Source organism: Pseudonaja textilis, chromosome 2 (genome assembly GCF_049901715.1).
Source record: "Pseudonaja textilis isolate UNSWEBS1 chromosome 2, rPseTex1.2, whole genome shotgun sequence".
Lineage (NCBI taxonomy): Eukaryota > Metazoa > Chordata > Lepidosauria > Squamata > Elapidae > Pseudonaja > Pseudonaja textilis.
The window spans coordinates 19944695-19961843 of record NC_141991.1 but is presented as its reverse complement, the minus strand read 5'-3'; the positions used below and the strand labels follow the sequence as shown (position 1 = coordinate 19961843).

General features: G+C 41.6%; 2 protein-coding genes across 4 annotated transcripts; one reads left to right on the top strand and one right to left on the bottom strand.

The window, feature by feature from the left end:
• The first annotated feature begins 257 nt into the window (after positions 1–257).
• LOC113449657 (zinc finger protein RFP-like) lies at positions 258–9374 on the top strand. Its single transcript, XM_026720764.2, has 7 exons — positions 258–714; positions 1320–1415; positions 3767–3985; positions 4785–4807; positions 5076–5191; positions 6465–6593; positions 8473–9374. Exons 1-7 carry the CDS (start codon positions 331–333, stop codon positions 8994–8996), a joined length of 1491 nt encoding a protein of 496 aa, XP_026576549.2. The 5' UTR covers positions 258–330; the 3' UTR covers positions 8997–9374.
• A 2422-nt stretch (positions 9375–11796) lies between these two features.
• LOC113449618 (uncharacterized) lies at positions 11797–16714 on the bottom strand. Of its 3 annotated transcripts, none has more exons than XM_026720712.2 (2): positions 16341–16714; positions 11797–13972 (listed from the first exon to the last, which is right to left on the bottom strand). In XM_026720712.2, exons 1-2 carry the CDS (start codon positions 16348–16350, stop codon positions 12837–12839), a joined length of 1146 nt encoding a protein of 381 aa, XP_026576497.1. In that variant the 5' UTR covers positions 16351–16714; the 3' UTR covers positions 11797–12836. The 3 variants fall into 3 exon arrangements, with proteins under 3 accessions (XP_026576497.1, XP_087784755.1, XP_087784754.1); XM_087928629.1 differs by having other exon boundaries at positions 11797–13969; positions 16255–16638; XM_087928628.1 differs by having other exon boundaries at positions 16255–16635.
• Positions 16715–17149: the final 435 nt, after the last annotated feature.

Below are 17149 nucleotides of genomic sequence, written 5' to 3'. Positions count from 1 at the left end.
TTGAGAGCTGTATTTCATTTTAATGTATGCCGATTAGTGTACATCCAAAGCGACAATGAAGTTCTTATTCTAAGTCTAAGTTGTGGCTTTAGTCTGCCGAAATCTCCGCGAGGCTTTTTTTAGCCAAGTTGCTCACCGCGCACCGTCTCTCTGACAGCGTTCAAATGCAGACCGGGGCTAATATTTGGCACAGGCTTTCCGTGCCGTTCACACACATCATAGGGTCCCTTCCGCCAATCAGACGCGAGAGACTTGGGAAGACGACTCCTCCCATCGCCCAGGTTGGTTGGAGGAAAGCGAAAGTTATCTAGGAAATTTTGGGCGTTTTGAATGCGAAAAGCTCCTTTCCTTTCCGACACCCCACCCCTCTCCGTTTTCGCCCTCTGGAGTGTTGCAGAGAAGCTGGTTGGAGGCGGACGGAGGCCCCTGCCCAGCTGGTTGTTGCTCGTCCGGACCATGGGGGATCCTGGGAAACCCTCGTCTCGGGTTCAGAACAGCCCTGAGCAACGAACCTCCGAGTCGAAGTTGTCGGAAGGGCTGCATCTGCAAGCAATCGAAGGGTTGTGGGGAGAACCCTTGTGTGAAAAGCATCGCGAGCCCCTCAAGGTTTTCTGCAGGGAGGACTGCGCCTTCATCTGCTTGGTATGCGCCAAATCCCAGAAGCACCGAGGCCACCTGGTACGTCCCGTCGAGGAGGCAGCTCAAGATTACAAGGTAACCCATTAACTTTTGCTGGCCCTAGGGGAGGCGGACGCTGTGAAGGCAGCAACTGGATTTCCCAGGACTGACTGTATGCCAGATTACGTCTAAGGGTACTGTGCAATCCCAGCTTAATTTATTTATTTTATTTAGTTAGTTTAGTTTGTCAAGGATGTGTGAGAAAGCAAGTATAAATATGAACATGACATATAAACATATAAGTATAAATGGGTATAAATATATACATAATAAATGAGTACGAATAAATGGGAACAGTAGGACAGGGGTGGTAGGCACGCTGGTGCACTTATGCACACCCCCTTACAGACCTCTTAGGAATGAAGTGAGGTCCATGGTAGACAGTTTAAGGTTAAAGTTTTGGGGGATTGAGGATGTAACAATAGAGTCAGGTAGTGAGTTTCAGGCGTTGACCACTCTGTTGTTGAAGTCGTATTTTCTGCAATCGAGTTTGGAGCGATTATCCTAGCTTTTCCTTCTGAGAAACCTAGACTGATGCCCCAGAATTGGTTCCTTCAGCCCCCCAATAAAATCAGTTTCCCAAGTGATTTAGCATTTCAGTAATTGTTGGGGAATAATCCTAAGAGATTTTGCTTCTTCAGAAAGAGATCCAGATCAAGCTACAGAATCTGAAGCTGTGGAGAACGGATGTTGAAAGATCAAATCAGACTCAGGAGAAGCAAATGGCCGTGTATTTGGTAGGTAACTTGTTCATATAGTTCTAAGGAAAACTCTAGCAATTTCTCTTCACTGAAATACATTCCCCACTTTATTGTACATTTCGTAAATAAAATAGTTTTATTTTGAGTGTCTGAAAAATAATCATGAGCAGTTTTCGTTCACTAAATACAGAATGCAGGTTTATAGCTTATAGTCAAATTTTTTACTTTATTTTATTTTACTTTATTTTATTTTACTTTTTAATTTAATTTAATTTTTTTTTATTTCGCATTTGGGGCGCCATGGTTTAGCAGTTAAAGACACTGAGCTTGACAGTTGGAAAGCTGACAGCCTGTGTTCAAGATCCAAGTGCTGCGTAACGGAGTGAGCTCCCATTACTAGCCCCGGCTCCTGTCCACCTAGCCGTCTGAAAACACGTGAATGCGAGTAGATAAAGAATTACCACTTTGGTGGGAAGATAACAGCATTCTGTGTATAGTAGTGTATAGCCGTGGTCGCCACATGACCACAGAAAATATCTTTACACAATGCTGGCTCCCTCAGCCAAGAAATGGAGGTCAGCACCGGTACCCTAGAGTTGGATAGCACTGAACAGGGAAACCTTTATCTTTTTTTATTTTACATCTTGTCTTTCCATTAATAAAGGTGGTTTGCTTTAGTTTTCACCCTATGATGTAGGTGAGGCTCTAGTGACTGATTCACCGAAATGAGTTTTGTGAATGTGTAGGAACTTGATCCTGAGACCCATAGTCCTGGTATCACATTCTACTTTCCAGTTCAATGTAACTGTAATATGTGTCTCTCCATGGGGAGGACAACAGAAATCTTCTTAATCATCCCCCTTTCCCCATGCATTCAGGCACATAGAAGTAGTCCTTGTTTAACAGCGAGTCATTTTATGGCCATTTAACTTTTCAACAGCCATAGGACAGGTGCTTTGCTTCATGGTGTAACCAGAACAATCTGGAACTGAACACACTCAAAACTGTAGAAATGATGGTAGACTTTAGAAGAAACCCTCCCATACTACCACCTCTTACAATACTTGACAACACAGTATCAACAGTAGAGACCTTCAAATTTCTAGGTTCTATTATATCACATGACCTAAAATGGACACCTAACATCAAAAACATCAGAAAAGCACAACAAAGAATGTTCTTTCTGCACCAACTCAGAAAGCTGAAACTACCCAAGGAGCTGCTGATACAGTTCTACAGAGGAATTATTGAGTCTGTCATCTGCACCTCTATCACTGGCTTGGTTCTGCAACCCAACAAGACAGACACAGACTTCAGAGAGTAATTAGGACTGCATAAAAAACAATTACTACCAACTTCCCTTCCATTGAGGACCTGTATACTGCACGAGTCAAAAAGCGGGCTGTGAAAATATCTACAGACCCCTGACATCCCGGACATAAATTGTTTCAACTCCTTCCTTCAAAACGACGCTATAGAGCATTGCACACCAGAACAATTAGACACAAGGACAGTTTTCCCCCGAACGCCATCACTCTGCTAAACAAATAATTCCCTCAACACTGTCCAACTATTTACAAAGTCTGCGCTACTATTACTATTAATCTTCTCATCACTCCTTATCACCCATCCCCTCCCACTTGTGACTGTATAACTGTAACTTCGTTGCTTGTATCCTTATGATTTATATTGACTGTTTCCTAGTATGATTTGATTGTTTATTGTACCCTATGACTATCATTAAGTGTTGTACTTTATGATTCTCAACTCTTGATGAATGTATCTTTTCTTTTATGTACACTGAGAGCATTTGCACCAAGACAAATTCCTTGTGTGTCCAATTACACTTGGCCAATAAAGAATTCTATTCTATTCTATTTATGGCTTGTAAAGTACCGTGGCCATCGTAAATGATTACAATGCCCTTCCACCCTGTGACTACTTGTTTGGCAGTTCAGCATTACAACCGGTCAGAGAACATTCTGCAGTAACATAACGGTGCTTTGTAATGATTTTTGCCGATCTCTGGCAATAAACATGCATTCAAATGAATGAGTACACTTAATAGCCATAGCGTTCACTTAACAACTATTGTGAAAAAGGCTGGAAAATTATTTTTGGTCACATGGGTGCCTTGACTTACAATCACAAAGTCTTACAACCTAATTCTGGGCTCAATTATGGTTGTAAGTTGAGGACTATTTGTAATGATCGGCACTAGCAATATATTGACCAATTTAGCATTATTTAATAATAGCAATATTGTGATATAGCATTGCTCCCCGACTTTACATAATACGTTGGTGCTAAAGTATATATATGGTTAATTATATATAAAACAATGTTAGTCTTGTTGACTTTTTATTTTCTTTCTCTGTCGACTGCAGGAAGACATCAAAGCAGAGAGAAGAAAGATTGCACAGGCATTCCAGCAACTCCGCTCATTTCTAGAAGAGCGAGAAAATGGCTTCTTGGCTAAATTGAGTGACCTGGAGAAGCAACAGGATGAAAGTAGCACCAGACTTTCAAACAACATTTCTTTTCTCAATGATCTGATCTGTGACCTAGAGAAGCAGTATTGGAGGCCTGCGGGTGAATTTTTGAAGGTAGACATTCTAGGGTTGTTTTTTAAAAACATAAATTATTGTGGCTGTTTCTCCCTGAACCTGAGCATCTTTGCAAAAATGCTTAGGTGCCAAAGCAAAGATGGCAATCTGCGTTGTGAATTCAGTCATAATTTCAGTAAGAATCTTGTGACATTGGTTTTTCCCAGAATCCCCCTGACAGATGACCTTTCTTCACAAACTAAGTCTAGGGAAGTAGAGCTTCGAACCAGGCTTTCTGCTCGATGGAATATTTCCAAGCATTTCAGGAGGAATTTTGCTTTTAGGAACCACTTCTTGCTTCAGATAATCTCCTTTAGGTCCCTTAGTTACATGCAGGGGCGGGCTTCGAATTTTTTAGCAAGAGGCTCTCTGACCTAATGACTGGCTGAGTGGGTACAGCTCGGTGATCATGTGACTGGGTGGGTGTGGCTTATTTGCCCTAATTACCTAAAAAAGGATAATGTACCAAAGAGTTGTTTATTGCTTTGCACATTTAATTCTTAAATAAGAGACTGGGTGAAACCAGGCTTAATAGCAGTGACTGTGAGAGGGACCTTGGAGTCTTAGTGGAGTTTCTGGTGAGTTATGTGATTCTTATTCTTTGGGAATTAGCCCTCCTTTATCTAGCTTGACACTTTTACGAGGTGTGAAATGCAAACACCCCCCCAGCCCACTATGCTATTTTTCTTTTGTCTTTAAAAAAGAAAAAGAAAATTGTAAAATCCTCCTGAACAAAGTTGTTCTCGGATCATTTTTTTTCCTCTTCACAAAGTAACTCAAATGTCTCTGGTTTCTCTAGGACCTCAAGGAAACTTTAAGCAGGTATGTGATTTATAATCTTTTGGGGCTAATAATGAATTTGAGTAGTTACAGAAAAATATTTTTTTTAAAAAAAAAATGCTCTTCTGTGAGCTCTGTCTAGCAGAGAGGAAATCCCTATTCTTTCTTTTAAAGAGGCCAGATGGAAATTAATTTGGAAACAGTCTGGCTGTCCTTCTGATTTTTCTCTTACCAGCTGCTTGGAGGCAGCCAGACATCAGGGGAAGAAGCCACAGAACTAAAATCATTTGAAACTTCTCTGATCTCCAAGGTATGAAAAGGGTGCACTCCTTTGCTTCCAAGAGAAACCTGTTAACCTGGAAAAAGATCTCAGGGCCATCTCTCAGCAAAGTGATCTATTAATGGAAAACTTCAAGACATTTAGAGGTATGGAAGCTACATTTCTGTAATTGTAGGGTAAACCTTGTTCGTGTGAAATGTTCTCCAAATGGGAAAAAGTAGAGAGGGTGGAAAGAAGGAATGGATTAATTCTTAGGACTTCCTCTAGTTTTGATGAGAATGTCTACTTCCATGAATACTGAAAGAAGTTATCGGGGAATAGCAGAAGTATTCACATTGAAATGTCCACCTCACATTGTCCCGAAGTATTATGGTAATGTTGAGGGCAGTATTTCTCAACTTTGGCAACTTTAAGATGCGTGGACTTCAGCTCCCAGCTAACATAATAGTTGGGAAATTCTGGGAGTTCAAGTCTATAGTTTTCAAAGTTCCCAAGGCTGAGAAACATTGGTTGAGGGTATTATGGAAAATTTAAATGGGAATTCCTGATATTGACTTACCATTACCCAAGACATTTTGCAAAAGGTCCATTTTATGTATGGATCTGCTGTTTTGACTGTGAAAATGCTGTTTTAATCATTTCAGTACTGTTCTTAGCCTATAAGAAAGAGTTTTGGCAGTTGTTTTATACTCAGAACATATCCAATCAAAATACTTTGCTCTACCTGAGGACCAACTACTTGAAAAAGATGATTGGAACCGCAGTTACAAGAAAAGGAGAAATTCTAAAAGAGGAGTTGGTCCAAGGCAGACATCTCCTTGGGGATGATCTGTGGGGGTCCTGTTACACTTCAGGAGACAGGAGATTGTAGGGTTTGTACTAATGATCTTGTGGCAAGCATGTGGCAAGACATTGTGCAAACAAATCTCAATTTTCAATTTTCCTTTTCTGGAGCAGAGACCAAAAACGTTAAAGCCATCCACATGTTGCTGAACTAAATTTCCCAGCAGCATTATCCAGCATTGTCAGTGATGGGGAATGCTGGGAGTCACAGGTATCCCACTTCAGCTCTGGAGTGTGGTGTGTAGGGTTGTGTTACCTTTAAACAAGAAGTTTAAAGATGCGCTCCGAGCTCCTGATGCCACATTTGATTCTTAATTCCATTTCTCAAACAGCTAACAATATATTCTGAAGAACTGCAGAAATTTTTTGAGCAGAAATTCTCTGAATCTTTCTAATTTTTAGATTCATTCTTTCATAGGTCCTAGACCTCTATGGGGATAATTTTTTAAACTCTTCCCACTGAGAATGATGGATGGATGGATAGACAAACAGATATATGTGTGTGTGTAAAAAATGCAAATTCTCCACTGTGGTCTTGATAGAAGGACCAAATCTTCACCTTTCTCTCTTGTCTAGAATCACAGATGGACGAATTGCAGAAAAGCAAGACCCAAAGACTTAATGTTGCCCTCCTGAGTCAGCCTGATCAGCCCCAGACCTTCTGGCCACCATTTCATAATGATGCCCTGAGAGCAGACAAGAAAGGTGATGCTGCTACCTTTTCTTAATTTGTTTTTTTTTTTTTTTTCACTCTTGCATATCTTTGCAGCTTGCAGCTTGGCTAGGATTAAAAGTTTGCTGCTTCTAGGTTTTGGAGAATCTTCATGTTGTAGAGGTGTTCCTTGGGATGCTGCTTTTCGGTAACATGCCCACCCACCCCCACCCCCGCATGAGACCCTACCTGTGAACGATGCCGTGGCATGAAGTCAAACTGTTTGGATGGGCTTCTTGCAAAGAGGCAATGATGCAGGCTAGGCGTGCTTTGAGTATTAACTGAAAGACGCTGTTTCTAGAGTGCTTTGCAAAGCTCAATACATTTCTTTACCTAACAGGTAAATGAGCACACAGAATGCATGGCCCCAAGGCAGGCTTCATTGGGAATTGCCAGATCAGGAAGTTGATGTAGAGCGCCTTCGATAGCCTGAGGCCACACTTAATATAACCTTTGAGAGGAGCTGGAAATGAACTAGCTTGTATCATACTCTGAAACAGAAGGATGAAGTTAATTATCTTTTTTGTGTTAAGTTTATTCTGTGTTGAAGCTTCAGGAGTGATTTGCATGTGTTTCCTACTGCAAAGGGCAAGAAATTTAAAAAGTAGGCCTATTTAGTCAAGGCACCAGGCTAAAAACAGGGCGATGGTGAATTCTAGTCCTGCCTTAGGCACAAAGCCACCTGGGTAACCTTGGGTCTCTCACTCTCTCTCAGCCCAATTCGTCTCACACAGGTGATTGTGTATTAGATGTGTTCACCGCCTTGAGTTACAGATAGTCCTCAACTTACAACCAGCCAGTTAGTGACCATTTGAAGTTAAACAGACCATGAAAGAGAGAGTTGCCACCCTGACTCAAAGTTCTGACATCTGCCCTTACATATTCAGCAACTGGCCCCCATTTATGGCCATTTGCACTTACATGATTGTGATGTACGACGTTTTAACCGGCATTTGCTTCTAGTATCCAACAAAAATGCCCCATAGTGAAAAATAGGTTCATTTAACGACTATGGCATTTGCTTAACAACTGCATTTGTTTAATGACCATGCAAAAATTGTAAAATTGGGAGTGGTCACATGATATGACCCATTTTACAACTGAAATTGCAGGCTCAATTATGGTTGTAAGTAAAGGACTATAATAAAGGTGGGATTAAAAACTTTTTTTAAATCACATGGTTTATTTTTCATAGAATGGAATGGAATAATGGAATGGAATAGCACAGCACAGCGCAGCATAAAATATAATAATGGCATGGCATGGCATAGCATAGCATAGCATAGAGGAATGGGATGGGATGGAATAGGGAAAGGAAAAGGGATAGGGATAGCCCAGAACAGAACAGAACAGAACAGAATAACAGAATGGAATAGGAATGGAATGGAATAATGGACATGGACATACTAGAATAGAACAGAACAGAATATAATAATGTTATTTTCACTTTGAATATACATTAATTGTTATACATTAAAATGAAATTTCATTGCATACAGCTCTCATAGGCTCACCACCTCCAATATACACTACAAGTAAATAAATAAATACAAAATTATGCATATACCCACCTACATTATATGAGTTGCAGAAGGGTTGCAGGAGTCTCACCATGCTTAAGAGATGATGGAGAGAAAGATTAGAAGATGCAGGTGTCAGTAGGTGATCTCCCAAAAAGCAACCGCCTGTCGATATCCTGCGGTTGATGTTGAGGCTGAGCTGCTGGGCAAATGGAGCACTCCCTTGTTGCGTGTGAGCATTTGCATTGCTTTCCTGGCAGGAAACAGCAATTTGGATTAACTGGATAATTGAGAAGGCAGATTGGAGCTGAGAAGTCCCCATGACCATCCCCCTTTTTTCTCTCTCTCTCAGTCTCCCCAGTCAGTGTGACCCTAGATCCACGTACAGCCAATCCCCATCTCTTCCTCTCCTTGGATCAGAAGACAGTCACGCACCGGGATCACACGCAGGCCTTGCCGGACAATCCTGAGAGATTTGATGCAGAGTTCTTTGTGCTGGGCTGCGAAAGCTTCTGCTCTGGGAAGCACTCCTGGGTGGTGAACATCAACCAGGGGCAGAACTGGGCCATTGGCATCGCCCAGGAGTCTGTGAGGAGGAAGGGGAGCCTCAGCCTGAACCCACAGCAAGGCGTTTGGGCAGTGCAGCAGTGCTGGGGCCAGATGCAAGCCCTGACCTCTCGCTGGACACCCCTGTTCCTGCTCAGGAAGCCCACGAGGATCAGAGTATATCTGGATTACGAGGGAGGATGGGTGGCCTTCTTTGACGCAGAGTTGGATGCTCCCATTTTTACTTTCCCACCCACCTCGTTCAAGCAAGAGAGGATTCACCCTTGGTTCTGGGTGGCATCTGGATCTCAGCTCACCTTATGCCCCTGAAATTATGCCAGGCATTTTGGATTTCAGCAGTTTGAGAAGGCCTTGTGTAACACAAAGCAGTAATGTGACAATTGCTTTGGAACTACTTTGGTTAACTATGTCAGCAGAGAAACGACTACTGTTTGAATTTTTAGTGAAGCATTAAACGTCACTGAAAACGCCAGTCAGGGATATGTTTTAATGGAAGGAGTTGCAATTGTATAAAATGGCTTTTGACTAGCAAAAAGCTCTGATGGAAGGGAAAAAAATAGCGATTTGGAAATGCTTACATAGTTGGACACACTTCTCTCCCAGTAGAGTTGTTCTCCCATACCACTCTGTGGCAGACTACAAAATAAAATAAATGTGCTGGAGTGGATGCCTAGTCAAAATATAAAACTTATATTTCTAGTCCTCGTGGCTGTGCTTCGGAAAAATTGTGAGATGGCAGTTTTAATTAAGAATATAGAATCAAACTGATGGCAACCTGTCTTTTTGGCAAATATGAAGTCAAAGCTTTCAACAGAGAAATTTCTGGGACATTGTAGATAATTTATACTCCCATCTCCCTCTCTGCTCATGCACTGGAGGCAGAAGAGCTTTGTGTCTTGAAACTCCTGCAATCTTCCCTTCCACTCATTTTCTTCTGCTGGAAAGGCTTCCTGTATCTATCCCAATGCCGAGATTTCTGTGTGAAGTAAATTGCATCTCAACTACTAGCAGAATTTGCTTAGTTTTTCCACCTAGTTTTGGAAGTTATCTCTGCACTGAGTTGGAAAAACATGTAAATTTTAAAAATGAATCATGCAAGCAAATACAATGATATATCCATTTATGTAAGGCTATTCCATTGCACAATGCAAATATTTGAATTGTACCGTCATACAGATGATTGGGGGTTTTTTGGTTGCAAGGTTTAACACTTTTTGTAACTAATCTTGCACACGGACACTGACTGAAAAAAAAAATCCATGTCACTACTGTGAATAACACCTAATTGCTTCAAAGCAGCTACTTGTGCTTCATTTTGCAGTATTGATTCACTATTATTTGAATGACCATTTTTGTATTGCCTTGATTAAAAACATGGAACGCAAAATGGAGTCGGAAAGGAAGAAATACTGTGTGCTGCATAGCTTATATATTGTGACATCTCTTTCTAAAGAGGGTCTCCTAGAACAGCGGTCACCAATCGGTGGTCCATGGACCACTGGTGGTCTGCGAGAAACTTTTGGTGGTCTGCAGAAAAATTATCTGCATTTTTAATATTGCACTAAATCAGAAGTCCTCAAACTACAGCCCCTGGGCCGGATACATGCAATGAATATTTGTGTTGCTGCAGAGAGTCTCCCCCTTCAGGGTCATTTTGTGCAGGTCAGAGGGGGGCAGAAATTCCAATTTGGGGTCTGCTTCAGCCTCCTGGTACAGGGCTTTGGTTGAAGGCTGGAGGGCAGTGCTGCTGGTGGTGAAGAACTGGAGGGCCTTGTTCCAGTGGACTGCATCATGGCCTGGAAGTGGCTGACCATCTCAGCCCACTGAGCCTCTAGGCACCGGTACCTGGCCTTGCACTCCCGCAGGTCTTCCCTCTGCTTGGAAAACCTATGCTCGTAGTCCTCAGTGAGGCGCTTCTGCTGAACCTCCTCCTCAGTCAGATCCAATCTGAACTGAACAAGCTGTTTTGCCTGCTTTCTTATGGTGGCTGCTTAGCTCCCAACAACTGCTTCCTGTTGGGGCCCTAAGAAGCCCAGGCAGGCAGCCAAGAAGTGGCTGGGAGGGGCAAGTAGAGGCCGGTGAGGCACCCTTCAATGTCAGTGACATCAAGTTGGCCACGCCCACACAGTTACATGACCATCTAGCCACGCCCACCCAGCCGATCATTAGGCAGTTCATATTAGTGGTCTGCCAGATTTAAAATTATGAATTTAGTGGCTCCTGAGGTCCAAAAGGTTGGTGACTCCTGTCCTGGAAGACCAAATTAAAATTCAGAGGCCTTGTCACTGGCTTCATACATCAAGCAATGAGTAAGAATGGCTGACCTACCATAAGTGCAAAATAAGTGCAACACAGTAAGGTTTGGATTTTGCAAAAAATAATTTGATCCATGAGGTAGAATCATATTTATTCAAAACAGCATTTTCCTTGTATATTTGATTGTAATTTTATTGCATTGTAAAGGCTTTCCAGTCAGACTATTGTAAAGAAAAACACCATTTAACAGAAACTAGGTTCCAATGGATACTTAACTGGGCTTAAACATCTGTTGCAGTTTAAAGACCAACATATTTATTGCAGCATATACTCATTATTTTAGAGATCTCCTTTAATGAAGAACATGAAGCAATCATGGAAGTGGCCCATAGAGTGCTTGTAGTGAAAACCTGCTGGCAAAAGTCAAGATTAAGAAACAAAACACAGCTCTCAGTTGTCATAGAACAAAAATAATTATGGAACCCTAACAAAAAGATTGAAGTCAACCAGTACTTAAGACTACATGGCAAGAACTTTTGAGTAAAATAGGACCTTGCAATAAACCTACAATTTTAAACCCATTTGGACTGTATTTCCACAATGGTGGAGGTTTACAAGTTCAAGAGGCAAAATGGATGATTTAAGCCATGGAGATCTTTTTGATATGTATGTTTCATACATGAAAATTCAGATGCCACAATTTTAAGTAAGCTGTCCAAAGTGTAGTGCAGCCATCTGGATGATGGGAACTATTCATAAGTGATCAACTTCTGTAATAGTTCAATTACTGCATCTTATAGAAGTAAGCAGTAATGAACCCAGCCACTGTATTTGATAAAGGAGTAAGAAAAAGCAGGGCACTCATACATTTATTTTAAAAATACAATAATCCTCCTTTGTTACAACTCTTCTTCAGCTTTAAAGTTTTATTAAGACAAGGGGAATGTGGGAAATGGAATGTTGTTATTAAAAGCCAGCTAGAGTTCTATTTCTTTTGAAACCAGATAGCTGATATCGTACTACATTCACATGTGATCTATAAAAAATAGATGGATGTCAGTTCAAGTTATTTTTCCATACCTTTGGTAGCCAAAAAACAATTAAAGTTCTTTTCCATTTCAAGGAAAATGTGTTGTCTTTAAACTTTAGCTTCACAAGTGGCTCTTACCACTGAGGTTCTTCATATCTAAAAACACTGAAAAAATCCAACTTTGGGAAAAAAAACCCAAACACTATTATTCCTCAGTTGTGTTAAACAATATCACCATTCTACACTCTCATAAGGACACAAATGCCTCTGGCCATACATGGTAGCAGCTCAAGAATATAAATTGATTAAACAGCAACAATATCGCAAGTTTATAATCCTCATTGTTGCAACGATCAGCTGAAAAACATGCTTCATTAGACAACAGAAGTCAGAGAAGGGCTAAACAGATAATAGTATCTTGGTCTTGCAGCTTATTTTTGCTCTTTTCTAGCTCCAATTACATCAACTAATCTATATCTTAGTTTCCATAAGATATCCTGGCCACGTAACCTATTGTCCTTTAATGAATCATTTGAAATTTCTTGGAGCAGAATTTTCTTTTGTTTTCATGTGTGGTGTAAAAACTCACAACAGTCTTACAAGTTTATTACCTGTAATCAATGGTCCCACTGGATGGGATGAGATTTTACTCTCCTGTAAGGAGCACAAAACTGCAGCCTTCATAATGTAGACCAGGAGTCTCCAAACTTTGACAACTTTTAAGACTTGTGGACTTCAACTCCCAGAACTCTCCATACTGGCTGGGGAATTCTGAGAGTTGAAGTCCACAAGTCTTAAAAGTTCCCAAGGTTTGGAGACCCCTGATACAGACTTTCAACAAAGAAATGTTGCAAAAATGCTTATCAGGAAGACTCTATTTCTCGTCCCCTTGAAGCGGGGACATCTGTGCCAGGATTCTTCGCAGTAGTTTTCATGTGGACTCTCCGATGGCTAACTAGGTGGGAGCTTTGGTTAAATCGCTTCCCACACTCCGGACACTCATAGGGCTTCTCCCCTGTGTGGATCCTCTGGTGTTTGTTCAAGTCTGAATTCCGGACAAAACTCCTCCCGCACTCCAGGCAGTTAAATGGCCGGTCCCCTGTGTGCATTCTCTGGTGTGCCAAGAGGGCTGAGCTGTAGCTAAACGTCTTCCCACACAGGAGGCATTTGTACCGCCTCTCTTCCTGGTGGGACTTGCGATGGACCAGGAGCTGATGGAGCATGCGGAAGGTTGCTGGGCAGTCAGAGCAAGCGTGCAGCTTCTCGGTATGCGTCTTCTGGTGGGAGATGAGGTGCGACTTGTGACCAAACCGTCGATCGCACTCAGGACAGATGTATGGTTTTTCTCCCGTGTGGGTCCGCTGATGAGCAGAGAGATTAGAGCTGGTGCTGAAACATTTCCCACAGTCCTGGCACTCGTAAGGTTTTTCCCCCGTGTGGGTCCGTTCGTGGGCCCGCAGTTGGGAGCTCTGCCGGAAGCCCCTTCCACAAATGGCGCATTTGTACGGCTTCTCCCCGGTGTGGATCCGCCAGTGCTTGATGAGCACTGAACCTTCACTGAAACACCTCCCACAGTCTGAGCAGACGTAGGACTTCTCTCCGGTGTGGGTCCGGCGGTGTACAATCAGCGCTGAGCTGGTGTTGAAACTCTTCCCACAGTCAGTGCACTTATATGGTTTCTCTCCAGTATGCAGTCTTCGATGGGTTAAGAGACTAGAACTGTGGCGGAAGCTTTTCTCGCACATGTCACATTTAAATGGTCGATCATTTGGGTACATCTTTCGAGGGCTGTTCTCACAGTCAAAACAAATCTCCGCTGTGAAAGGATTCTGATGCATGTCCAGATCCCTCTTCAGAGTTTTCAATGGTTTAGACTGCAGGAGACCTTCACTTTCCTCAGATAAATTTTTTGTTGGCTGTTCTACCTCAACCAGTAGGGCATCCCTCGGGGGCTGGAGAGTTCCTTCATTACCTTCTCTCTTGATCCAGTTTTCACCTGCTAAAAGGAAAAGAAGCTGCCTGTTGGTCATTTATTCTCCACCGTGAGGCCAAAAGGAATCTGGGATTTTGACCACAGAGGAATAAATAGGGAGGCAATAAAAAGAGGGGAACTTAAATCTCTCCCTGCACTCAAGGCTTTGTATGGTTTATTCCTGATGGAGATAAGTCTTATATTTATTAAAATCTTAAATGTCAAAAGAAATATCACCACCCTGAAGGCAGTTACACAGTCTAGCTCCAGCATTCTAGTTCTTTTAGTACCAAACTGCAAGGTTGAGACAACTGTTGAACTACTGGTTCCGTGCGTTTAAAGGGAAAATTAAAGCCATTTACTGAACATGTACCAAATTCCGCTCTGGAGGAAGGCTGTGACCAAACTCTTAGAGAGGATGGAAGGGAAAGAGCTGGCCATGTAGTATATCACACAAACTAAAAGACATAGCTATGGTAAAAAGAGTGCATGTTTATATTGTTCTTTTTTTTTAGTATTTGTCTTACTTGATTTCAGGGTCTGCTTGCCTAATTTACATGGCAAAGCCATTAATGCATGATGAGAAAAGGGTTTGTTCTTTAGCTACTGTGTTGCAGAGCCTGATGCTGTTTAGAACTGAGAGTGACTGGCCTATACTTACCCAAAAGGTTTCTATATTTGAGAGATGCTTAGAATCTGGATTTCCCTATTCTTGGGAGGGCGAGGTGGTGGTGTATCGGCCTAGAGGTTAAAAAGTTGGGCTTGTCAACTGGAAGTTTAAGACCTGAGCACTGTGCAATTGGTTGAGCTCCCATTACTTTCCCCAGTTCCTGCCCACCTAGCAGTTTGAAAACATGTAAAAGCCAGTAGATAAATAGGTACCACTTCGGTGGGAAGGTAACAGAGTTCCATGCACCTTGGTATATAATTATGCCAGCCACATAACCATGGAAGTGTCTTTGGACAATGTAGGCTCCCTTGAAACAGAAAAAGATGAGTACTGCTCCATAGAGTCGGACATGACTGGGCAAGGAAAACCTTTATCTTTCCCCGCTACTTTTAGTCTAGCATCTTAATCACACCTTGTGTATGTGTATGTGATTGGCTCTGCCTACGCATCTATTATTGATTTATTTGGTTATTACTAAGCCTACTTGTTCTTATTGTGTTAGATAACAGAAAGAACCTTATACCTTACTAGATGCTCCCATTGTGTTAAACAAAACAACCAAATACACAAGTTTATTGCAATGCAGGAATTTAATACAATTATAATTCAAAGTTATCCATGAGAAACTACTCTATGACTTTTTTTTAAAAAAAGTCTCTTGGTTTAGAAGAAATATTTGATTGGGTTCACATATCATGTAATGTATTTGTTTTAAGCATGTAGTATGAATTTCTGTGGTTCTTTAGTTTATGGTGGAGATAGCCAGCCCACTGCTCTATACACCAATAATTGTTCATGTTGCCAAAATTCAGTGGCAAAATTGCTGACTCTCAAGAGGGATGAATTTTGGCAGAAAAACTCCCCCCCCAAAATTGGAAAATCTATGACAAAACATACTTGTTTCTACATTTTAGGTCCCCAAACAACTTTGAAAATGGTCTATGATATTGAAATGTAGTGAGCACATTACAACAATAACATTTCTGGAGTGAAAACATTGCAATATTGATGAAAATGGATTCAAATCACTCTCATCTCCAAATTCAATCCCCATCCAAACGTATAAAAATACGGGATTGATTGCCCAACCTGCTTCCTATGGGGATTTCACTGATTCACAGGTCACTTTTGGCAGCTCACTGTTGGAACCATTATGGTGGCTTGACATTTAAGAAATATTTTAAATGGTTCTTTCAACAGGCTTGGTATCCCAGGGAAGTAGGGAACTCCCAAGGACTGCACAATATGTGTACAGCTGTAGGTCCAAACTCCTAGTCTTATTTATACCTGTGTTTTAACTGTTTTAATTTTTTAAATCATTATATTATTTGATTGTTTTATTGTATGATGCTGAAAGTCAGATATGTGAGATAAACGGCCACAGAAATTTAATAAAGGATGACTTCATCCAAATTAAAAATTAAAGGACCAAAATTCATGGGAAACGCTCTTCTAACTCCGATTCTATTTTGTCTGAAATGGAAAAGTGAGCAATGAAAAGGTACAATACAAAGAAAAGATTCTACCCGATAGGTCTCATACTCTTTCCCCAGGTTTTAAATCTTTTCTGCATTCGTCCACACAGCCTAGAAGCCACCCAATCAATAAGGCAACGGCCAGCGCAATGCTCTATAATCACCTCTTTCTGGGCACCCCATTTCCTCGGAAGGCACTCGGAAAGTTGTCCAGGCCCCTTCCTTCCTCTAGCTCATCGCAGGAACTTACCGGGCTCCATGCCCAAGCGAGGCTCCCCGTTTTAGCGAACTTTCAATCCCGAGGCGGCTGTAAGCCGCAGCGCCGGAACGCCGATGCCCATCTCAGAGTCACTTTCCGTCCAAATTCTTGCGGCCTTTTGTGTTGTCCCGAGAAGCATGATGGAAAATGTAGTCTGGAGAGCGAAGAAACGGGATGCTCTCTGGGTAGTGTAGTTCTGCGTTGGCCGCTTACTAAGCGAGCGCACCCACTACGGCATCGTGCTTTGCGGGGATGGGATATCCTAATATTAGACATCCTATTGGAGGGAGGAGGAGGATAGTGATGGGAACTTGGGGACAAAAATCCGAGCCCCCATCTCAGCAAGCCGCTCCCCCAAACGCTGCAAGACTGGCACGTCAGATCTTCCCTCCCTTCCGCCCCCCCCCCGCCCTCCCAAGCCGCCTTATAACTTAAGAGAATCTTCCTTACAGTCATTTGGAAAATTTCTAAACTTTTCAGCTTCAGCATACAACAGTTTGCCTTTTTTAAACGAGGAATGCCAATAACTTTAAAAATAAATAAAAGACAGTGCGGGGAAACAATATTGAAATAAAAGCATATTTAATAATAATGTTAATTTTTTTCTTTAGGTATATTTTATGTATATTCAGTGTGTATCAAAAGTGAAGTCTTATAAACAATGTTCCACAGTATATAAAGTATGAAATTCATCACATTTCTATATGGCCCTTGTCACCCGAGTCGCTTTGGGCAGCTTACAATAAAAACATGTTAGTCTAGAAAAGCATAAATAAGAACAAAGTTAAAAACATATCTGG